The sequence below is a fragment of the Cnephaeus nilssonii genome (assembly GCF_951640355.1).
Source record: "Cnephaeus nilssonii genome assembly, chromosome: 1".
In the NCBI taxonomy this organism is placed as follows: Eukaryota; Metazoa; Chordata; class Mammalia; order Chiroptera; family Vespertilionidae; genus Cnephaeus; species Cnephaeus nilssonii.
Genome location: NC_137072.1, coordinates 70,994,083 through 71,019,382, shown reverse-complemented (window position 1 = coordinate 71,019,382; position 25,300 = coordinate 70,994,083). Strand labels below are relative to the sequence as shown.

At 38.0% G+C, this 25,300-nt stretch overlaps 1 protein-coding gene and 1 pseudogene across 5 annotated transcripts; one reads left to right on the top strand and one right to left on the bottom strand.

Annotated features, from left to right (window-relative positions):
- Positions 1 to 486: 486 nt before the first annotated feature.
- LOC307101188 (peptidyl-prolyl cis-trans isomerase A-like) lies at positions 487 to 2,300 on the top strand (annotated as a pseudogene). The gene has a single exon. The product of its transcript is annotated as a peptidyl-prolyl cis-trans isomerase A-like (transcript).
- An 832-nt stretch (positions 2,301 to 3,132) lies between these two features.
- RCHY1 (ring finger and CHY zinc finger domain containing 1) lies at positions 3,133 to 25,263 on the bottom strand. 4 transcript variants are annotated; one of them, XM_079778593.1, is made up of 9 exons: positions 25,131 to 25,262; positions 20,968 to 21,087; positions 20,603 to 20,718; positions 9,827 to 9,905; positions 7,379 to 7,423; positions 7,212 to 7,270; positions 7,094 to 7,120; positions 6,070 to 6,190; positions 3,133 to 3,795 (listed from the first exon to the last, which is right to left on the bottom strand). In XM_079778593.1, exons 1-9 carry the CDS (start codon positions 25,218 to 25,220, stop codon positions 3,667 to 3,669), a joined length of 786 nt encoding a protein of 261 aa, XP_079634719.1. In that variant the 5' UTR covers positions 25,221 to 25,262; the 3' UTR covers positions 3,133 to 3,666. The 4 variants fall into 4 exon arrangements, with proteins under 4 accessions (XP_079634719.1, XP_079634720.1, XP_079634721.1 ...); XM_079778594.1 differs by lacking the exon at positions 7,094 to 7,120; XM_079778595.1 differs by lacking the exons at positions 20,603 to 20,718; positions 20,968 to 21,087 and having other exon boundaries at positions 25,131 to 25,263.
- Positions 25,264 to 25,300: the final 37 nt, after the last annotated feature.

Genomic DNA, 25,300 nt, shown 5'->3' with positions numbered 1-25,300 from the left:
GGCACCTCCCCAGGAGGGGTTGTGTGGGAGGCATCTGATCAATGTTTCTCTCTCATCCACATTTCTAACTCTATCCCTCTCCCTTCCTCTCTGTAAAAAATGAATAAAATATATTTTTTAAAAACAATAATAAACTAATCCACCTGAACCCTTGATGCCCTCCCCTTTGAAAAATATTCATAAACATATTGAGTTACTGGTTTTTAAAATAAGTACACTAAAATACAAATTAGAGACAGACAATTATGCTGTTCCTTATTTCAGGGACAGACAATTCCTAAGACCAGACTAGGCATACATTCCTGTAAGCTTTTTAAGTCTCTATGAACAGGAAAAGAAAAGAATGAAGTTATCTGTTATAATATGAACAGTAGTTATCTCTGGAAGATGAGACTTGCCTTATTATTTTTTTTAATCCTTACCCAAGGATGGTTTTTATTGATTTTAGAGAAGGAAGGGCAGGAGGGAGAGACATTGATGTGAGAAACACCGGTTGGTTGCCTCCCGTACACGACCAGACTGTGGGGATTGAACTTGCAACCTAGGTTTGTGCCCTGACCAGGAATCAAACCCTGCAACCCTTTGGTGTAGGGGACAATGCTCCAATCAACTGAGCAACCCGGCCAGGACTATCTCCTTCTTACATATTTCCCACAATAAAAATATTCTTGAATCAGGAAAGACCCCCCAAAATTAAGACTTTCCATTTTAAGTTATTACATACTGAATGCTGAGGAACTTATGATTGAGAATGAGAAGTGAATTGACATGTCATGAACATATCTTTGAAGCCTTGACTTCCAGGGCATTTGAAAACTGCTTCAAGCACATGACTGGATATCATAAGCATTTACTAATTCTGCTTATTTTGGACAAATTTGGATCCTGAGTTGAAGATTTAAGTAATCAGATTATGAATTAAAATATGACATCTAGCTTTGCAGACACCTCCGCCCCGAAGCCGCCTGTGACCAGCCATGGTGAACCCCACCGTGTTCTTCAACATTGTTGTCAACGGCGCGCCCTTGGGCCGCATCTCCTTCGAGCTGTTTGCAGACAAAGTTCCAAAGACAGCAGAAAACGTCCGTGCTCTGAGCACTGGGGAGAAAGGATTTGGTTATAAAGGTTCCTGCTTTCACAGAATTATTCCAGGATTTATGTGCCAGGTGGTGACTTCACACGCCATAATGGCACAGGTGGCAAGTCCATCTATGGGGAGAAATTTGAGGATGAGAACTTGGTCCTGAAACATACAGGTCCTGGCATCTTGTCCATGGCAAATGCTGGACCTAACACAAACGGCTCCCAGTTTCTCATCGGCGCTGCCAAGCCTGAGTGGTGGGATGGCAAGCATGTGGTCTTTGGCCAGCTGAAAGAAGGCATGGATATTGTGACAGCCATGGAGCACTTTGGGTCCAGGAATGGCAAGACCAGCAAGATCACCATTGCTGACTGTGGACAACTCTAATAAATTTGACTTGTGTTTTATCTTAACCACCAGACCATTCCTTCTGTAGCTCCGGAGAGCACCCCTTCACCCCGATTTGCTTGGAATGTTCTATAATCTTTGTGCTCTTGCCAGTTTATTGGGTTCCATAATTTCCTTATCCCTTCCCAGTCTAGCTGGATTGCAGAATTAACTTTATGATTATGAAATAAAAACTAAACAGCTGTCCAAAAAAAAAAAAAAAATAGTAAAACATCTAAAACTGGAAGGTCTAACAAATCATGAACTTCTCCATAATAGATGACTTAACTATTAGGAGTACTTTGGCAAAATAGAAGTTTGAGTCAAAGGCAGTGTGGTACAATGGGTTTGGGGTCACACGCCTGGACCTGATTCCCAGCTCCAACATTCAGTACCTGTCATTTACTTGAGCATGTCATATAACCTCTGAACATCAGCTTTCTCATCAATAAAATGAAGACAACACCTATGCTACAGAATTATTGTAATGATTAACACTAATACATAAGCCTGGCACATAGTAGATTCTCAAAACACTGAACTTTTATACTCCTATTCAAAGATCCAGTGATTACGATTAAAAGCAATCATATGACTTAACTAGTTTAGCAGGATAACAGAAACAAAAAGTATTACAACTAGAAAACTAGTCTTTCCTTATCTGTATTCCGAGCAGTAACACCGAACAAGATATCCCATTGCTTCCCCAAATCAAGATTGACAGTGCTCCCCTGCCCAGGCCAAAGAAACAGGTGAAGGGAGAGATGGCAAGAGTAGAACACGTAAGACAGGAAGGCAAGATAGAATAGAGAAGGTCTAGGCTCCAAACTGGAAATCAATACTGCTGCCTTTATCCAGGTAAAGAAATTTCAAAAGAAAAAATAAATGTTCCAGAAATGTTAGGATCTCTAGTTATAACACCATCTTCCTTATTCACAGAAAATTCAACTAGCTCCAAGTTAAAAATGTAATGGGAGTTGACTGATAAGTACACACTTTACTTATAAAGCTTTTTATAAACAGACTAAGTTGGATACTGGGATACTAGTGTTAAAGTTCAGGATCATCAAGTTTTGTTGTGCACTGTTCCTGAATTAAGAGGTATATTTAATTCTACTACATGAGTACAAAAAACTATTAAAAAATCAGAGATCTTGCCAGGAATATTCTGCACCTTTCTACTCACCTACTTTCAAGCATTTAGGGAAGAAAGAATCCACCCACTTACAACAAAGACAACCACTACATGCATAAACACACACACACACACGCACGCACGCACGCACGCGCACACACACATTAGAAGCCTATCAAGTATGAGGAACACTAGAATGTACCACCATAAGGGCAGGGACTTTTGTCTATATTCTTTTTTGTTGTCTCTGCAGCATCTAGAACCATACCCAGCACAAAGTAGTTGCTCACTAAATACTTACTGAATGAATTATTCTTTGAAGAAATTATTTTGGGTAACCAAAACAAAATTATTGTCAATGTTGATGGTTTTCTTAAGACTTAGAAGAATTCTATTCTTTTACATTTTTCCCAACTAATCTTATGGAAGAATACCTCAAAACAAAAGAATATTTCTTTTACAGTATAAGATTATATTGCCCGAATTAAGCCAAAAACAGATAGTCTGGGGGGAAAAATTTCTATAAAACAATGTTTCAATATAATTTTATTAGCAGTTATTATGTCAAAATTCACATTTACAAGATCCAAAGGACTGTCTTAGAAATTTCTAAAGCATATGGAATTAGATTTTAACAGTAAGATAGAACATATTCTTATTATAGTACAGCCCTTAAAAAGTCAAGAATACTTAGAATTAATTACAGTTCTGTCAAACTGGAAATGAATTCTGCATGCAGAGTGCCACTTAAAGCAAAGTTCCATGAAAGTATAACATATTTCTATGGATGTAAGGTTCAGTGGCAAACATCATTGGCTTCCAAACAACTGACAGTAAAGGCATTTTCAATCAAAACACAGGTGTAGTGACTTTCATTAAATATAGATATAATTCTATAAAGAGACCCTGAATCCTTAAGTATTTGTAAATGACTTTATGCTGTGACACTAGTACAAAACACATCAACTCTAATGCATAGATTCTGACACATTATGACAATAGGATACTAAAGATAGCTTTTTCTATCAGAAAATGCTGAGTTTTCCAGTGCAGTATATGCTGGTCACTGCTGATCTAGTGAAATTCTACAACCTCCAGCCTGAGCAGTATTGTAGGATTCACAAATATTACACTTCATGCCTAATATATGGAACTGGACTGTAGATCTTCCATTGCAATCATTGCAGAGAATCTAAAAAATGAAGAGATGAAATCAAATTAAGCATATTAAACCTTAGAGATATAAAGTGACATTGCTCAAAACATTTCCTCAGAAATCATACTAAAGATGTAAAAACACATATATGTGTCTCAACATTTCTTTAAGTAGAAATGCCCTATTTTTTGTTCACTGAAAACTCTAAGAGGCTACTCTGAATTCAGAAAATGAAAATGAGGATTTGCGCCAAGAAGTCTATTTTAAAATAGCTCCCGAGTAGTATAAATAGTACTAGCATGAAAAGTAACATAGGCACTATTAGATCAACACCTATACAGATACTCCTCGACTTATAATGGGGTTACATTCTGATAAACCCATTATAAGTTAATGCTGTAAATTGAAAATACACCTACTGGACCTCATAGCTTAGCCTGGACAGTTTCTACTGAATTTGTATTGCTTTTGCACCACCATAAAGTTGAAAAACCATAAATCAAACTACCACAAGTCCAGAACCATCTGTACTTACAATTCAAAATAACATACATGATTTTATTATTTTCATTAACACTTAGAAAATTAGAAAATTATATTAGTTAATAAAACAAATTTTTACATACTTACCATGACATTTTTGCTTATTCTTTAGGTTTTTTTGTTTTGGCAGTGGAGAAATTAGAATCACTTTACTGCTAACACTACACAGAAGAATGGGAAAGCTATTGCTCAAAAGCCCAAACTCCTTGATGGCTTATAATCAGAGGATTTTAAGGAGTTAGGGGAAACAAGTATTTGGAAGTGCTAGTGGGGAGAGTTTTAATCGGGGAAACTTGGAACTTGACCATTTATGTATAAGGGACTTCTTCAGCACCAGGTCTCCCTGGACAACAGACTCTCCAGTTCCTTTTCTTTAGGTTTAATATACTAAATTCCTAGTCTTCTATGCCTCAGAAATGAATTAAAGTTCAAAAGTAGTTCTACAATTGAACAAAGAGAAGCTTTTGGCTCATCCCTAAAATGTCAGTAAGATGCTATTTAGGAATTAATCTTTTCTAGTACTAAGACCTTGAAAAATAAAAAAGGTGTTACCCTGAAAATTGATCAGTACTATGTGAGAAAAGCATTAGCTTTAAAAAAGACACACCATAATAAGGAGAAGACTTACAAATTTACTCAAAATTATAATTTGGAAAATAATTCTCTTATGAATATGATCTAAATGAAGAGAATAGATTAGTGTTTGCCTAGAGCTAATGAACTGAGAATGACTGCTAATGGGTACAGGGTTTCTTTTTGGAGTGATGAAAATATCCTAAAATGGATGGTGATGATGTCTATATAACTCCAAGAATATAATAAAAAGCACTGAATTGTATACTTTAAATGGATAAGTTATATGGTATGTGAATTACATCTTATTAAAGCTGTTATTTTAAAAAATCATCCACATGGAATATCGCACACTGCAGCCTACAGTAAAGCATCATGTGATTATCAGTTTAGTATTCCAAAAGTGATCACTGACCTTACTAACAATTCAATTATCCACATGAATTATAAAATGCTCATGTGAATACAACAAAAAATAATTTTTATTTGGCTTTCATAAGTGGTTCTGATCCTTTTGTGTAGAAGTACCTAAACTAAACTAATGATGTTTAGAAAATTTAAATGTCCAAAAATTATTAAAGCACCTAAAAGCTATCTAGAATTCTAATTCTTATCTATAATTCAATATACTATGCTGAGAATAGATAGCACCACACCTCAATTAATGGAGAAAAGATGATCATTCTATATAAGGCAATGGCACAGAAATATATTCTTATATTTTAGGTTACAGGCTAATAAGACCAAATTTTAAAAGTCTAAGTAAGATAGAATAAAGAGGGTACTAAACATTAAAAAAAAAAAAAAAAAGTGATCTTCAAAAATCAGCAAACATGTTTGCTTGAAATCAATTTAAAATAATTGAAAGTAAAACATCAAACCAGTAATTCACCTCTACTCAGGTACATTACTGATCCTGGCAAGTAATGTGTAAATAGTTCAGAATAAAGTTTCTGCCTGCCACCTAGTGTTGGAAAGAACTGCACAAAGATATTCTTAGAACTTTTTCCCCTGGTCTTTTTAGTTCAAAGTAACTAAAATTTAAAGATTATTTTGTCTGTTCTTCCTATTAGATCATCCCATTGGCATCTATGCCAAAGCAGTATTTTTTTTTAAAAGATCTGATCAAAAGGACAAAAATAAACAGGAACATCAACAAAAATTTGAAAAGTTTTCAGCACTGATTCTACTCACATCTACAGTCATATTCTGATATTCAGATGGCATAGGAGTCTGTGCTACCTCATCATCCAGCTGTCTCCAGTACCTCGTCATATCTAAAGCAGAGTGCATACATAATGGACATCTGTAGCCTCTAGAAAAGATAGAAAGGTTATTTTCCAAATATTAAACTAGAAGCATATCAACTCAAGTATAGAAGATACATGCTAACTGATACATAAACCATCCAACAAAGGGCATTAATCTGTATTTCAAGACAATCTATTACAAACCTGGGAACTTTTATACTATGAAAGTTTTCAATTAAATCTTGAATCATATGGAATTTTTTAAACCTACTTCTTTCTTCTCAGTTCTCTAAAATGGACAGGAATTAGTCCCTAGTATTTATAGAATATACTTAATATATTTTAAAAACCAACTAAGCTGCTTTTTTAGCTAAACAACCTCAATTTCTGAAGTAAAGAAAACACTATATTCCTTAAAACTTACTCAGATATTATTTCCTAAAAATTCTGAAAAAGTTTCCTTCTATCTGGCTATTATAAATTAAAACTTCTGCTAATCAATTTGCAGAAATAAAATACATTTTACACAGTCTCCTCTTTCCTAATTATTCTTATCTCAATTTCACATCCTTCCCCCACAATAAAGTCTCAGCTTTAGATAATCTTGCTACCAGCTTTCTTTGCAGATCATTATACTGGGACAACATAACGACTTAACAGAATTTGAGCAACACGCCTTAGCACTTTCACAAAGCTATGACTGCCTCTGTCAGAAACTGAGCTCCCCAGTGAGTGTATCCAGGAAATCAGAAGTAACTGTCTCCATTTGTAGGATGAGATAAGGCATTCTGCATGGGGACCAAGATATAGTCCTATACCCCCAAAGATGCTTTCCCAGCTTAACACTACTCACTTACCCTACCCATCTGAAGACAAATATGTCATGCCCAATATACTAATAGCAATGAAAAAGAAGAAAACAACCCAGACATCTTACAATTATAACATTTTAAATGCCAAACACTCACTCTTTCAACATTTCTTCATAACATGTTCTGGGGGGAAAAACAAAATATTATTTTAGTAAAACAAAAACTATTTCCAAACATTTTTTGAGGAAAAAAACAAAAAACAAAATTACTTTACCTATGTAAAAGATGTCCACATGGCAAGACATGGGCAACAACACGAGATGTGTGAATGTCCTGTGAAAAGAAATAAATGTTACTGCTTACATGAAGACAATATAAACAACCAAGTATTTTAAAATCAAGAGGGTATTATTTCCAAAGCAAAAAATATTGTAAGCTTACCTCCAAACATATTGGACAATTCTGCCGGGAAACATTTTCAATACACTGTTTAAAAGAGAAATTCAAATTACCAAAAGCTTAACTAGATGGAAATAACAGATATAATAATATTATTAATAATAAAAACTAACAAATAAAAGAAACAAAATCAATTTATTGATAATAATTAACAGTCCAGCTGGTATGGTTCAGTGGTTGAAGGTCAACCCATGAAACAGGAGATCACAGTTTGATTCCTGGACAGGGCACATGCCCAAGTTCCAGGCTCGATCCCCAGTAGTGGTAGTGCAGGAGACAGCTGATCAATGATTCTCTCTTATCCCCTTCCTTCCTCTCTCTCTCTCTCTCTCCCTGTCCCTTCCTCTCCCTGAAATCAGTAAAGACATATTTAAAAAAAAGATAATAATTAACATTAACCCTTTGCACTCGCTTGCTTTTTTCTTGATTCCTTTATTCTAATGCTAACCGTGTCGAGTCACCCTCGACATCCGAGTGCAAAAGGTTAATACATGTTTCCTATATCAGGGGAGAACAATTTAACTCACAACTATTTCAGGCTTTGCAATATTACCTGAAATAATGAAATTGCTTAATATATCTTAACCTTTTGCACTCAGATGTCGAGTGTGACTCGACATGGTTAGCATCGGTAGCAGCTCGAGAAAAAAGCAAGCGAGTGCAAAGGGTTAATTATTCAAATTCTATTCATTTTACAGGTAAGTAAGGTAATTTAGTGAGTCCTAAGACTTACCAAAATTGCAACGATAATAACATTTGGAACTTTTCTGTTTTATATGTGTTTTACTCCTAAGTTAAACTGCTTAATAATATTGATAATAATAACATTTAATATTATCAAGATCTTACCACATGCCACACACTAAGTTCATTACCTATACTAGTCTAATTCTCACAACTCTAAATGAAACACATATAATTATTACCCCATTTTAAAGATGTGGTACCTGAGGCCTACAAAAGCTAAATAATTTCTGAAATTGTGGGGAAGCATGGGACTTGGTTAAAAAATCTGTAAGGAGGATTCTCTGAGAGGTCAGAGGCCTCTGGGGGACCTTGCCGAAGGCAGCAAATCCTGCCTTTACTTTTCCAAACAAGTCTGAGCCCCTGGGTGTTTTGCTAGAATTTTTATGCTTAGACTTTAAAACATCCTTCTTAAAGGACACATATGCTTTCTCAAGAATGCTTACCCTGCTGATAGTATGTAATAGTTAATTTTAGTTCAAGCTGTTGTGACAATAAAAGTCTAAGGAGGCAGGCAATTGGGGCTTTTTTGGCTCCTTCTGCCAACTAGCCCCTTAGCCTCTCTTTCACAAAAAACATGTGTCAGAGTAATCATTCATCTGTCATTCAGGGTCTGCCAGTCAGCCCCGGCAGAAATTGCATCTTGTAAGAGACAGAACAATATCTGAGCTCCAATAGGATACCTCCAGGGTATGAGTTTTTAATTTGACAAGACAGTGTCCGATTAGATATGGGGAGGTAAAGGAAAGCACCAAACCATGGATAATAACCAGATTTTTAAAGAAAGCACTCGAGTAAATGGCAGGACCATTTACTAATACAAACAATAAAAGAAAACTGAGAAACAAAATAAAAATATCCTAAGAGAAATGTGTACATTTTTAAAAGACAACATAGCATATCTTGCTATCAAACTCAAGTCTATACAACCAAACTCAATCCTTTTACTTCAAACAAATTCACAATCTATTAAACAAGTACCATAAGCCAGGGCTAAAAACCTTGAGGGTCATCTTTACTCAGCTCCATTCTTTCTCTCTTATGCCTTGTCAGCATATCCCACATACTAGTATTCATCATTCACTTCAACTTCTCTTATCATTTTACTATTTTAGGTCAGTTATTATCTCATATCTATTTTTAAAAACCCACACTAGTTTCTCCATTCCCTAAATTCTTATATTAGATAGAATTAGTAATATTAATGGTAGTTTATTACTTTTTTTCTAAATAATGAAAAATAATTTTAAGGGCCTGGGATCATTACATCAAGATCTAATTGCTACATCAAGATTAAAAATATTTGTCTAATTATTAAAGAAAATATAAGATTATTTCCTGAATTTTCTTGGTATGCTGTGTGCTAACAGGTCACACTACTCCATATTTCTCCTGTAGTTCATATTTTAAAAATTTCTTAAAACTAACACCAATGATAAAAATCCTTAAACCAATTCAGAAGTTGTCAACAACATACTAATAACTGATATAAGTATTCTTACATACTACAAAGAAAAGAAATAGTAAACCAGATATTCTCAAGCACATTAAGAACACCTACTCTTTGACACTGCTTAAAAATAAAAAGCAACATAGTTGTACTTAGTAACACTGAAAATTCCCACACTTCCAAACATTAAGTTTTAAGAAAACCATTAATACTTTTAAAAGTATGCATACTGATACCTTGTGCTTTCCTTGGAGATTCATAGCTAGGCATAAGTTACATTTCAAACAGTGGAAAAAATCTTCCTTTGGACCAATCCTGAAAGAAAAAGGAAAAGGCAAAAGATTAGATTTGTTTTTACTACAGTGATAATTTGTTCATCATAACACAGAATCAGATAGCAGCAGTCTAGACTAGGGTTTCTCCACCGAGGCATATTGACATTTGGAGCCAGATCATTATTTTTGGTGGAGAACTATTTTGTGCACTGTAGGATGTTTAGCAGTATCTCTGGCCTATACCCAGCAGACTACTTTCCCTCCCAACCCAGCTTTAACAACCAAAAATGTCCCCAGACATTGCTAAATATGCCTGGGGAGGGGGCGTGGGGGGGGGGGAATCATCCCTGGTTGAAAACCACTGTTTAGACTAATGATGATGGTGATCATATATGTAAGAAATCAGATTACGGTTTTCAGATGATGATACTCTAGATCAGTGGTTCTCAACCTTTTTAATGCCGCGACCCTTTAATACAGTTCCTCATGTTGTGGTGACCCCCAACCATAAAATTATTTTCGTTGCTACTTCATAACTGTACTTTTGCTACTGTTATGAATCGTAATGTAAATATCTGTGTTTTCCGATGGTCTTAGGCGACACTGCTATCGGTTCTAAACCGCTACTCTCAATTTTGCTACTGTTAATGAATTATGATTCATTAATTCATTAACAGTAGCAAAATTACAGTTATGAAGTAGCAACAAAAATAATCTTATGGTTGGGTGTCACCACAACATGAGGAACTGTATTAAAGGGTCGTGGCATTAAAAAGGTTGAGAACCACTGCAGATGAATGGTTTCACTCAAGAAAATGAATGAACAGTATATTTCTAAGGACAAAAAATATAGTACCCTCATCTAGTTATTCAATAGAAAGGACTTCACAATATTTTCTGAAAAGAACCTGGACTATCCCATTTCGCTAACAGAATGTGTATCAGTATTCTTCCATCTTTTATGATGTTTGTATACCAAAATTTAATTGATAAGGCTCGTAAGTGAACAAATAAAGAAAAGTGTGTGTTTAAGGCATTGGGAAGGCCCTGGCTGATGTTTCTCAGTGGTTAGAGCATAGGCCAGTGCAACAAACGACTGTGGGTGCAATTCACGGTCAAGGGCACATACCTGGGTTGCAGGTTCGATCCTGTGCCCCAATGTGTGAAGGAAGCAACCAATTGATGTGTCCCTCTCACACCTCTCTTTTTCTCTCCCTCTCTCCCCCCTTCCTTCTACTCTCTCTAAAATTTAATGGAAAAAATATCCTCAGGTGAGGATTAACAACAAAAAAAAAGGGGGGGGGGGGGCATCGGGAAGGAAATAGATGGTATAAAAACTGCAAAAATTCATAGGATTGATCATCTTAATAGGTGTTTATAATCTAAAAATAAAAAAATGTTTTGCTATACTGGAGCTAAGAAGACAGCCACCTTTAAACAACATTATGAACTCCTGAAGGTTATTAAAAGCATTGAATTTGGCAATGCATAGACAGACGTAATGATAAACCAGAATCTATTTGTCATGTACTTGAGCTCTGGAGTCAGTATTAAATTTTGATGATGCAAGTGCAAGAACCAGAAGTAATTATAAGCTAGAACCTATTCAAATTATATCCAAACCCTGGAATCAAGACACAGGGTAGATGATTGGATAAGAAAACATGACCCACACAGACCCACCTACGAACAAGTGAAGGGATGAAAAAAACTATTCCATGCAAATGGGAGCAAAAAACAAAAAAAAAAGGTGGGGTAGCAATTCTTATATCTGAAAAATAGACTTCAAAACAAAGGCCATACAAGACACAAACAAGGACACTACATAATACTAATCAACCCAACAAGAGGATATAACCCTTGTAAACATATATGCACTGACTATAGGAGCACCTAAATACATTTAAAAAATACTTTTGGTGGACTGAGATATACAGCAAGCATGTCAAACTCACAGCCCACAACAAATATTTTTGCAGCCCAGCCAATATAACAATATGTAAAAAAAGTTTCAATAAAAAGTTCGTAATTTTTAAAATATCCTGTTATACATAATTATTAATAACAAACTACAACATTCACTAACGACTGATTACTATAATTGTGTTGCATTCATTTCCCTTATGCACCTTACGCGCAGGTGCACCGTTTCTCTCCACTAATACTAGCAGCGAATATTTTAGCAGCTTATTGCCACGTCATTAGTCTTGTACTGACTTGTTTGGCATGCACAACAGGAAATATTTCGCTTTCGGAGAACAAGAAAAATAGGTTTATTTGTGTTACACTAATTAATCTGTGCAGTTATTCAGTGTCTGGTAAGTTAATGTTCAAAAAAAATATTAATTTTTATTAAAATGTTCTATTATTTTATGTTAACAATTACTCATTTATTTCAGCCCTTTGTATTCAGCATGTCTCTATCGAAATAAACCTACATTTCTATGAAAATTGAAGCTTTTGGTTTTTTGCGACCCACATAAACTTAAACCTTGTTTATTTGGCCCGTGCTAGCCTTTGAGTTTGACATGCTTGATCTACAGTCAAAGTAGTAGAATTTAACACCCAACTGACATCACTGGATAAATCTTTCAGACAAAAAAATCAACAAAGAAATAACAACCTTAAATGACACACTAGATCTGAGGAATTTAATTGATATTTACTGAACATTTTATACCAAAGCAGAATATACATTCTTATCAAGCACACATGGAACATTCTCAAAGAGAGACCACATGTTAAGACACAAAATTAGTCTTAACAAATTCAAGAAGACTGAAATCATATCAAGCATCTTCTAGAATCACGTCATGAAACTAAAAAATCAACTACAATTTAAAAACCTCAAATATATTCAAACACATGGAGGCTAGTATGTTATTAAATAGTGAATGGGTTACCAATGAGATCAAGGAAGAAACCAGAAATTAGCGGAAACAAATGAAAATTAACACACAAAAAAACAAAAATCTACGGGACACAGCAAAAGCAGTCCTGAGAGGGAAATTCGTAGCATTACAGGCCTACTTCAAGAAACAAGAAAAATCTCAAGTGAATAATCTAACCCTACAACTAAAATAACTAGAAAAAGAACAAAGAAAAGCCAAGAGTAAGTAAAAGAAAGGAAATAATAAAGATTAGAGCAGAAATAAATGACTTAAGAGACAAAAAAAACACACACACACAAAAGATCAATGAAACCAAGAGCTGATTCTTTGAAAAGATAAACAAGTTTGATGAACCTTTAGCCATACTCATCAAGAAACAAAGAGCCCAGCCAGCGTGGCTCAGTGCTTCAGCTTCAACCTATGAACCAAGAGATTACAGTCAGGTCACATGCCTGGGTTACAGGTTCAATCCCAAGTGGAGGCATGCAGGAGGCAGCTGGTCAATGATTCTCTCTCATCATTAATGTTTCTATCTCTCCCTCTCTGAAATCAGTAAGAAAATTTAAAAAAGAAAAAGAAACAGAGAGGACCCAAATAAATAAAATTAAAAATGAAAGAGGCAAAGGATTGTAAGAAAATACTATATGCCAACTATATGCCAACAAGCTGGTCAACCTGGATGAAATGGACATATTCCTAGAAAAATGCAACCTTCTAAAACTGAATCAGGAAGAATCAGAAAACATGAATAGGCCAATAACAACTAATGAAATTAAAGCAGTAATCAAAAAATTTCTAGCAGCCAAGCCAGTGTGGCTCAGTGATTGAGCATTAACCCATGCACCAAGAGACCATTGGTTCGATTCATGGTCAGGGCGCATGCCCAGTTGCAGCTCAATCCCCAGTGGGGGAGAAGGGGGGGAGGGAGGTGCAGAAGGCAGCTGGTCAATGTTGATGTTTCTCTCTCATTGATGTTTCTACCCCTTTCTCCCTCTCCCTTCCTCTCTTTCTAAAATCAATAAAAACATTTTAAAACAAACAACGAAAAACCCTCCAGTAAACAAAAGTCCTGGACCAGATGCTTCACCAGCAAGATTTACCAAACATTCAAAGAACTAACCCCTATCCTCCTCATATTATACCAAAAAATTCAAGAGGAGGGAAGATGCCCAATCTCTTTTTACTAGACCAGCATTATCCTAATTCCAAAACTACATAAAGACATTACAAAGAAAGATTATAGGCCAATATCCCTGATGAACATAGATGCTAAAATCCTTAATAAAATATTAGCAAATTGGAACCAGCGATACATTAAAAAGATCATACACCAGGACCAAGTGGGATTTATTCTGGAGACCTAAGGCTGGTATAATATTTGCAAATCAATAATTGTGTATATCACATAAACAAAATGAAGGATTTAAAAAAAATCACATGATCATATCAACAGACGTTAAAAAAAAGCATTCAATAATATCCAGCACCTGTATATGATAAAAACTCTCAGAAAAGTGGGAATAGAGGGAGCATATCTCAACATAATAAAGGCCATATATGACGAACTTATAGCAAAAATTATACTCAATGGGCAAAAACTGAAAGCATTTCCCTTAATATCAGGAACAAGACCAACCCAATATGGCTGACATTGAGAAATTCGTTAAGTTGAAACTGAAGAAGATAGAAATGCAACAGAAAAATCCACTGCCTTCAAAAGAAACAACTGAACAGGAGAAGCAAGCAGGCACTGTACATTCAACAAGGTTTGGTTTCCTATTTTACTCCTTTTAGCTGTTTAACTATGTAAAATGCAAAGAGGTTAGATCAGTTTAGGTAACTGCTACCCCTTTTCACATCAGAGAAACTACTGACAACGAAGGTCGCACCTGCCTCTCCCATCTGCTTTCAAGCAGAAAGAAAATAATTCCAAAGATAAAGAAGAAGAGGGATCCTTCTAGTCAAGATGGTGGCATAGGTAAACACAGTACTTGTATCCTCCCACAACCATATCAAAATTACAACTAAACTACAGAACAACCATCATTCAGATCACCTGAAATCTAGCTGAATAGAAATCCTACAATTAGGGATTTAAAGAAGCAGCTGCATCAAGACTGGAAGGAGGGGCAGAGATGCATAACAGGCTGGTCCCCCAGCCATGTGTGGCAGAAAAAAAATCAGAAGAAATATATCAGGTATGGAGGTCTCCCATGAGGAGTGAGGGATCCCAGCCCCTCCTCTCCCCGCCAAGGTTTCCCAGCCCAGCCTCCTGTGCTGGGAAGAGACGTCTCTGTAATTTCTGGCTATAAAAGCCACCATGAATTGAGGCTGAGTGAGAAGAAGGGCTGCTGGAGTCCCAGGCAGCTCCTCTTAAAGGGCCTGCACATGAACTTACTCTGACTCACTCTTTCTGAGTTCCAGCACTGGGATAGCAGCTCAAAAGGCACCAGGAATATACAAGGAGGAAATGAATGTTTGGCATCAGGGTGAGAGCTGGGGGAGGGAGGCGCCGCTTTTTGCCAGAGAAGTGCTGGCAGAGGCCATTGTTCGTTTTCTGAGCCCTTTCCTCACAGAGCCAGCATATCTGCCATATCTGAGTCTCCATCAACTTAACTATCACCATTTGCCTGCTCTGGTGATTCCCTGAGACTCCAACCTACCAAACTTACAGGCATACCCACGCTGTTTCCAGTGCCTTTTCAATAGGTAAAGTCAGGGTTCAGGATTTCCTAAAAACCTTCAAACAAGCAGCAACTGGCCTCAGTGTGCCCGTACCTCTCACTAAATGGCCCCAAAGAACTAGCAGCAGCTGCAGATCACTTTGTAGTTCAAGCTAGGTGGCCAATGGCAGTTGACCTTGGCCTCAACCTCCTTGGAGGCCCCAGAGCCAGTGCACATGGTGGATAGCTTCAGACTACATTAAAATACAACCCAAACACCTATACAATGACAAGCTCAAAGGGCAGACTCAGTGGGGCAGGCCCTGCTCTGTGGGGCAGGCCTCTGCACAGTTGATCCTCCATGGCTGTCAGTAGTCACAGCCAGTCCTTACAACACATATTGGCCTGGAGGTAAATCCCTCCTATTGATGTGCCAATAGCAATAGAGGCTCAACTACAATAGGAGGGTATACACAGCCCACATGGGGGTGTGGGGAGGCACACAACTGGAGTGCCTAGCTTGGGTGACTGGAGAGCCTGTGCCAATGAACCCTACAGGACACCTACTACATTAGGCCACTCTACCAAGCTTGGGAGACAAAGCAACTGTACCTAATACATAGAAACAAATACAGAGAGGCTGCCAAAATGAGAAGACAAGAAAACATGTCCCAAAAGAAAGAGCAGAACAAAACTCCACATAAGAACAAAATGAAGGTAAGCAATCTACTAGATGCAGAGTTCAAAACACTGGTTATAAGGATGCACAATGAACTTACAGGAAGAGTAGTTGAACGAGAGAAAAAGTTCAACAGCATTAAAAAAAAAAAAGGCATGGAAACCACAAAAAGAAGCAGTTAGAAATGAAGGATATACTAACTGAAATGAAGGATAATTTACCGGGAATCAACAGTAGAGCAGATGAAGCCAAGAATCAAATCAGTGATATAGAAAGAATCAAAAAACACCCAATCAGAACAGCAAAAATAAAAAAGAATCCAAAAAAATGAAGATAGTGTAAGGAGCCTTCTGTGACAACTTCAAGCATACCAATATTGGCATCATGGGGATGCCAGAAGGAGAAGAGAGACAAGAAGAAATTCAAAACCTATTTGAAAAAATGACATAAAACTTCCCTAACTTGGTGAAAGAAATAGACATACAAGTCCAGGAAGCACAGATAGTACCAAACAAGATGAACCAAAAGAGGTCCAAACCAAAACGGGATTGGGCCTAAACCTGCAGTCAGACATCCCCCAAGGGGTCCCACGTTAGAGAGAGTGCAGGTTGGGCTGAGGGGATCCCCCCCCACTGTGCACGAATTTCGTGCACCAGGCCTCTAGTATTCTAATAACTATGTATGGTGTCAAATGGGTACTAGATTTATCGAGATGATCACTTTAGGCTTTTATAATTTCTTTTTTTTTCCATTCACTGTTAGTTATTATTAGAACACTAGAGGCCCAGTGCACGAAATTCGTGCACGAGGGGGGGTGTCCCTTAGCCCAGCCTGCACCCTCTCCAATCTGGGACCCCTTGAGGGATGTCCGACTGCCCGTTTAGGCCCGATCCTACCGGGATTGGGCCTAAACGGGCATTCGGACATCCCTCTCACAATCCAGGACTGCTGGCTCCCAACTGTTTGCCTTCCTGCCTTCCTGATTGCCCCTAACCGCTTCTACCTGCCAGCCTGATAACCCCCTAACCACTTCCCTGCCAGCCTGATTGATGCCTAACTGCTCCCCTGCCAGCCTGTTTGGCCCTAACTGCCCTCCCCTGAAGGCCTGGTCACCCCTAACTGCCCTCCCCTGCAGGCTTGATTGCCCCCAACTGCCCTCCCTTGCAGGCCTGGTCCCTCCCAACTGCCCTCCCCTGCTGGCCATCTTGTGGCGGCCATCTTGTCTCCACATGGGGGCAGCCATCTTGTGTTGGAGTGACGGTCAATTTGCATGTTACTCTTTTATTAGATAGGATAGGTTTTAAGTCCATCCATTTAGGAACAAGGTACATTCCATAAAGTATACTGTATTCCCTAATACTGTAACATGCTGTCCTTAAGAAAGATGAAGCTTTCCATCTTAGTTAACTGACGGGGCTTGCACGTTAGCTTGTTTTTCTTATGGGAATTGATGGCTTTGAGTTGATCCATCCCCACCCCCACAACCAAAAGCATGTCTTTTGAGACAGCTGGCAGGGTTAAGGGTGCACTCTGGGGCATGAAGCAGATGTTATATTCCCCTGTTTCTCTCTGGCTGTTTATAATTTCTGTATCTTTTAGTATGTTTGCTATCTATCCTTAAAAACAAACTATAAAATAAAGAAAGTGATTTAAAGTATTCAACACAGTCATCTCCAATAGGAACAAAGAGAAAAGATTGACATAGAACTAGGAGCATCAACATTCTATTTCTTAAACTGAGTGGCTTTTTTGTTTATTACTATACTTCAAGACATATATACACTACATATTTGCTTTTGTATAATTCTAATACTTCAGAATTTTTTTTTAATTCCTATATACCAACATGTAGCTTGTCAGTGGGTGGTTGGACTGTAGGTGGTTTTTTCTTTTCTACTTTTCCATATTTTCTGATTTTATAAAAAAATTGCATAATCTTTTTAAAAACAAATTAAAAAAAAAAAAAATCCACCCTAATTTTCTACCTCAGATACCTACAAAACACTGCATTATACAAGCATATTTTATATCCCAAAGTTAAAATGTTAAATAGCCACACAATAGTTGGTGGGCTAATTAAATGATTATTACCAAAAAAAAGCAAGAAGAAAATTTTTAGAATGGAATGCTTTTTTTTATCTTGATTGTGTTTGTAGTAGCATAGATATGACTATTTATGAAAACTTACTGGACACTTACAATGAATGTGTTTTAAAAAAAAAAGTGAATGTGTTTTATTAGAGGTAAATTATATTCCAATAAAGTTGATCTTTAAAAATTATTATTGTCCAGAGAAACCAAGATGGCGGCATACATAAACACCTAACTGCTACCTCGCACAACAATTTCAAAACTACAACTAAAAGACAAAACGTCTATCACCCAGAACCATGGGAAAGCTGGCTAAGTGGAAGTTCTACAACTAGAAGGAAAGAGAAAAAGAGCATTGCAACTTGCACAAGCGCTGAAAAGCTGAGGTACGGAGGCGCTCGAATCAGGCTGGTGGCAGGCGATTAGATGTGCTGTTTTTCAACCCGAAGGAAGACAAGCTCCCAATTACTCGGGAAATCCAGTTTCTGGGGAGACACTGGGGACCCAAACTCCTACAGGGAGAAGCTGGACTGTCGCCCATCGGGTCAGAAAGTGAGGGTGACTTTCTTGCAGAGGTGCGCCCAGCAATCATTGTTTACTGCGATGGGGCGCGGGGACTTGGAAACGCAGAGACGGCTGACTGGCAGCCATCACTGTTTGCCACGCCCTAACCTAGTGACGCCGAGACTCCGCCCCCCACAATCTACAAACCCACCCAAGCTCCAAGCAGCGGCTTTTGCATATATATGGCCTGCTCTATCGCAGCTTAACCAAACAAACTGCAGCTCCGGTCTGACAGCTCCAAAACCTCCAAACCCCAAGCAAAGAGGAGAAAACTGTAGTTCTAGCTGTAGCTCCTGCTGGGTGGCCTCAGACAGTAGCTGACCTGCACCCCATTGGAGATCCAGAAGCTAGTGTATCTAGTGGTCTGTGTGAGATGACACCAGATTTCAACTACTCTCATTAGGGACACAATGAAGAGGCATACTCAGTGAGCACCAAAGCCCCACTGAAACAAGTCCTGCCCCATAAGCATGTCTCCAGCACAGCAATTCTTCCATTATAGACACAGCGGGTCCTCACAGCCCATTGGCCTGGAGGGCAATTCCTCCCAGTGACACCAACAACAATCAAGACTTAACTACAACAAGACTGTACACACAGTCCACAAAGGGGTGCACCAAGAGTGTCCACTTCAGGTAACTGGGAGGCCGACCCATTGGACCATATAGGACACCTAGCACACAAAGCCACCCTACCAATCCAGGGAAGCAGTGAAAATGAGGAGACAAGGAAACAGATCACAAACAAAAGAAATGGAGGAAAACAAAGGACTGGATATAGAGTTCAAAACCACGGTTATAAGGTTTTTCAAGAATTTCCTAGAAAAGGCCGATAAATTTAGCAAGACCTCGAGGATATGAAAAAGGACCAACTAGAAATTAAACATACACTGACTGAAATAAAATTTGAAGATAGTGTAAGGAGCCTTTGGGACAACTTCAAGTGTACCAACATCAGAATTATGGGGTGCCAGAAGAAGAGAGAGAGCAGGATCCTGAAAACCTATTTGAAGAAATAATGACAGAAAACTTCCCCCACCTGGTAAAAGAAATAGACTTACAAGTTCAGGAAGCTCAGAGAACCCCAAACAAGAGGAATTCAAAGAGGACCACACCAAGACACATCATAATTAAAATGCCAAGGGCAAAAGACAAAGAGAGAATCTTGAAAGCAGCAAGAGAAAAACAGTTAATTACCTACAAGGGAGCACCCATACGATTGTCAGCTGATTTCTCAACAAAAACTATTCAGGCCAGAAGGGAGTGGCAAGAAATATTCAAAGTGATGAATAGCAAGAACCTACAACCAAGATTACTCTACCCAGCAAAGTTATCATTCAGAATTGAAGGTCAGATAAAGAGCTTCACAGATAAGAAAAAGCTAAAGGAGTTCATCACCACCAAACCAGTATTATATGAAATGCTTAAAGATATTCTTTAAGAAGAGGAAGAAGAAAAAGTAAAGATAAAAATTATGAACAACAAATACATATCTATCAACAAGTGAATCTAAAAATCAAGTGAATTAAAAATCTGATGAACAGAATAAACTGGTGAATATAATAGAATCAGGCGCATAGAATAACAGGGGATTGATAATTCTCAGGGGGAAAGGGGTGTGGAGGGTACAGGAAGAGACGGGACAAAAATCGTACACCTATGGATGAGGACAGTGGGGGGGGGAGGTAAGGGCAGAGGGAGTGGGAACTGGGTGGAGGGGAGCTATGGGGGGAAAAAGGAGAAACAATTGTAATAATCTGAACAATAAAGATTTATTAAATTTTAAAAAAAAACTATTATTGTCCAGATACACTAGAAGTAATTAGAAAAGAGTATTTTACATACAGTACCTACAAATTCCACAGTTTTCACAATGATACTGCTTCTTGTCTTTGTCAAACAGATGGCATATACTGCAATAATATTCTCCAAACAATGTGCTACACTCTTCACAAGTCTGTTGGGCCTAAAAAAAGGCACATGTAAGTAAAAATTGGGATAAATTTACCAAAACATTTTGAATTACTATTTGAATATCCAGAATTACGTTAAAGTATATGCAGTTTTATTTTTATAAGATTTTAAACACTTAAAGCAAAGATATTGCTTACTTTTAGAGCTGTCTTACTTGGCAATACTCTTGATTAAAATTTTAAAACCACCTTAGTAAAAAATTTTTTAAAATAAAGAAAATAAAAATGTGATAAAATCTTACATTTTGAATTTTTTCACAATTTATGCACTGTACTTCCTTTACTTTAAAGCGATCTAGCTGATGATCTTCCTTGTTATCATGACACAACCGGCAAGTATACAACTTGTCACAGCAAGGTGCCTAATGCCCAGGGGAGAAAAAGAGTTATAATAAGCAAGAGAAGACAAGTTTGCAATGCAAAAAGAAATTTTCTTCCTCCTCTTCCTGGAACAAGGTCAAAGAATACAACCTACAAATCAGGTGGGTAAGCTGACCCTAAACATAGTATCTCACTGTTTTTTAGCATATTTTAACTATTCTTTTCAACATCTATACGTTTGTATCAAGTTGAGCACAACCTTGTCCTTAAAGACAAAATAATCATGAAGGATGCAAATCTCTAGACTAGAAAATTAACCCTCCAACACCCTAAATGGCAAGCCAGCAACAACTTTTTGACATTTCCAGATAAATTCATTTACCTATTTCAATCGCTAAACATTGAATATTATAAAGATATTTTAGTTCACTTGTGTTTGTCAATTGTTAACTATATGCCTCATATTTTAGAGGATATAATAAACATAACAAATAGTCCTTGTTTTCAAGAGTGACAAAGACTGTCCACCAAAATCTGTTCTCTCCTTCCCCCCAGCTGTACTAGTTCCTAGACTTCCTTGCTGTTAGTTGTGGCCAAATGACTACGTTCTTACCAAGAGAATATAAGCAGAAAACATCAGTGCCACTCCCATGCCTGAATATTAATTAAGAAACTGGGCATGACCCCTCCCTCCTTCATGCTCCCTTTTCATAAGATGAAACCTGTACATGGCAGCAACCCAGCTGATGACTATATGCCCTGAAACATGGCAAAATAATACAACTGAAAAAACTGTCCCTGGAGTGATCATGTAGAACAGAGCTTCATCAACAAACAGGATCGCTCACCTTGGAATTGTTAGGTAAAAAGAAATAAACTCATTATTCTTTAACTCACCTTACTGTTGAGTCTTTTTGTTATAGCAATTTATTTAGCCTTACCCCAACTAGTACATTAAGAAGTTTCCAGACTAGCAAACTAACCCAATACTTTTCATTACAATGTAACCTTTTAGCTCCCCACTCATTTCTGACCACTTCCTATGCTATGACTCACCATGATATAGTTTATTCCTTAAAGATTTTAACACTCAAATGGCTGCCTCTCTCTCCAACACTATTCTTGTCCTAACTCTTAGTGATCAGAGAATTTGGATATTCTTCTCTGATACTATACCAAAACTCAACAACTCTTGGTTCGTTGCAATATGGACTCTGAAATCATATCAGTAAACTATTCTCCCTGTTACAGTAAAACCCACTGACCTATCTTGAACTTTGAAAGTATCTTTTACTCAGGCACAGATTATTTGGAAAGTATCAGTTCACTGAATTATGCAATATCAAAAAATCACATTTGTTAATATCACTACCCATCTCATCAAAAATTTTTTTAGGTACTGGGAAGCACTCAAGCTCACAGTGACTAAGACACGTTTTCCAAAATTCTACTTGGTACGTGAAAGCTCAAATTTTATCACTGTTGGTTGTTTTCCGGGTAATGACAGTCACACTTCTCTCCTTTTTAAGAAAATGTTCACCAAATACCCAAGCCTGAATAACCATACTTCAAGTAAAAATATGCTGTTCAATAAAAAATGTAAGTAGCTCAGTTCATAATACAATTGCACAAGAGCTTTTCCTCACAAAACCACCTAATTTCAGTCTGTGCAGAAAGCAGTTGATGAAAACATCAAACATGTGAAAAGTACAATCAAGGGCTGAGATTTTATACAATTAATAATTTTACTGCTTTAGTTTTATCAATGGCATTCTTAAGTAAACCTGTTTTTTGTTTTGTTTTGTTTTTAATATATAGGTGTAGCACAGTTCAGTGCCACTGCCTTGATTTGTGCTAAGGCGCCAGCAGTATTCATCATTAGTTTTGCACACACTGAAAAAGACAATGTCTTAGTATTAGACATTGAAGGAAAGTAGTTTTGACCTTGAGGAGTCCATTCATTCCACATAGAGAACCACTGCTCTAGAACTGAGGCGTGTTTGTAACTTAATTTCAAGTATGGAATTCTCTAAACACTACCTCTCTTTCCAACACACTCCAATTCTTCTGTCCACACCCTGGGTTCCTTCTCTCTTCCTCTACATACTCACTTATCCAGAATCTCAACTGGTTAAATCCAACTCTCTCCTACTTAACTTACATAGGAACAGCTGAATACAGATAAAGGAAAAGCACCTCAACCCTGACTGGTCTCAATTTAAAGTCATAACCACTGAAAAGAAGTGGGTTCTTAGAGCTACCACGTTTTCCCAGTCAATTTCCTTATTCTTCCCGAGTGTAGGACCTAGAACCGAGATTATTTCACATCTCCTCTCTCTCTTTAAACCTTGGACACCTCTTCCTACCTACTTACAATCTGCTGGTGAATGACCTTGCTTATTTCACTATGAAAACAATAGAAATAATCGAGAACATCCTCCCACAAATTCTATCAACCTACTTGCAAATGTACCTTATATTCTATCTTCCTTTCTGTTACAGAATCTACAGTCCATGTTACTATTAAAGGCTCACTTACGCACTGGGTTCCATGTTCTCTTTGCTCAAGGACAGTGCTCCTACAGTTTTGCCTCTCCCTCCTATTATAAAACGTTCTCACTTTACTGGGTCATTTCCAAGAATATACAAGCATGCAGCAGCAATAACTCCCATCTTAAAGGGAAAAACAATCCCATGACCCCACATCTCCCAGCAACCACAGCCTTATTATGTTTTTGTTCTTTTACAACACACTCCAAGAGTTGTCTATAAAGACTGTTACCAGTTCCACTACTCCCATTCTCTCTTGAATACACTCCCAATAAAGTTTTCTCCCAATATCGCCACAGAAACGTCTCAGAATACCAGCTACCTCCTCCTTGATAAATTTTTAGTTCTTCTCTTACTCAAACAGCCGCATTTGATTTAGTTGATTACTGCCTCCTAAAAACTTTCCACTTGGCCCCTGGTATTTAAGGAAGACAGAGGGGAAGGACAAAAAAGCATTCGATAACTCAAGGCCCAGTAGCTTAGAGTTATGAAACGCAGATACAATGTCTGCATAGTTTCTTGGGGGTTAGAGGGAGGGCCAAAATGTTGAATTCAGTTTTAGATCTCAAGCTTGAAAGAGTAACAGAACAACTCAGTGGAGATGGAATCATACATTCAATTCCTTACACCACACTTGGTGAATGACCAACTTTGAAAGAGCTCATCAATTGCAGTAGAGGAATATTCACCAAACCATGGCCTGCAAAAAAAGGCTTTAGATGGTCTTCACAGGCCTCATAGTTCTTATGAAATAGGAACTTCTATTATTAACTGTGTTTTATATATGAGGCACTTAAAGGGTAGTTTGCTCAAATTATTAAGGAGCAAAGCTAAGAACTAGGTGTAGGGTTGTGGGACTCAAATCTCAAGCTTTCTAAGCAAAATCTTCAAACTCAGGAAACTTGAATCGGATGGGTGCCAATTTTTTTAAATTATAAACTGACTAGATATTTTTCTAAAAGTGAACAGCACAAGTAACAATAGATGCATAGTAGGCACTGTCCTAGCCATCACTTCCTACTTAGTGGCAATTACAAGACTGTCTTCCTAGTTCACACATACATGTTCCCTCTGGCAGGTCTGGGCACAAAATGAAGCTGTAAAACGTTATCGACTACAGGAGCTGAAATCATATCAGATTCTCTACTTGCTATCCCTCTGCCATTATTTCATCACACTTGAAAGGGATCCTGGGGAAAAGCCAGCACAGGCCCGAGACTGCCTCCGTCTACTTCCAGCAACAACAGCAAATCAGATAGATAAACCCACTGATGCAGGGATCGATGTGCAAGCCCAGGCTCCTCCCAAACAAGGACGACGTGGCTTGCAAAGTACAAAACGGGAGGAGGTGTGCGGCCTGTGGGCACCTCCACGAGAATGTTCTCCGCAGCAGGAACCCAGCTGGAGGTGAAGAGGGGTAGCCTCACGAGCTGCTTAGCCTCCAACTTAAGCCCGAACCTAACCGCCTGGCCCACTCCGCCCCCAGCCCGGCCCGGCGGCAGCTCGCGGAGGAAGAGCTCAATTACGCCGTCACCTTCAGGAGACATCCTCTGTCATAATGTTCGCAGCCCCGCCGTCCTCGCTCTGGGCCTCGAGCGCCATCTTCTCGCACCAAGGCCGCCATCTCCTCTCCCTCCCCTTCCCACTCCAAGGACCCTTTCTCCCGGGAGGGAAAACTACGTCCAGAGGAAGCAGCGCCGCCCT

Excerpts from the sequence above, each read along its gene's own strand:
- RCHY1 (XM_079778593.1), bottom strand. The coding sequence starts at position 25,220 with ATGGCGGCCTTGGTGCGAGAAGATGGCGCTCGAGGCCCAGAGCGAGGA. Across the intron at positions 7,121-7,211 it reads TGTGGACATCTTTTACATAG|AACATGTTATGAAGAAATGT; the intron begins GTAAAGTAATTT and ends TTTTCCCCCCAG. Across the intron at positions 3,796-6,069 it reads ATCAGAATATGACTGTAGAT|ATTCTCTGCAATGATTGCAA; the intron begins GTGAGTAGAATC and ends TTCATTTTTTAG.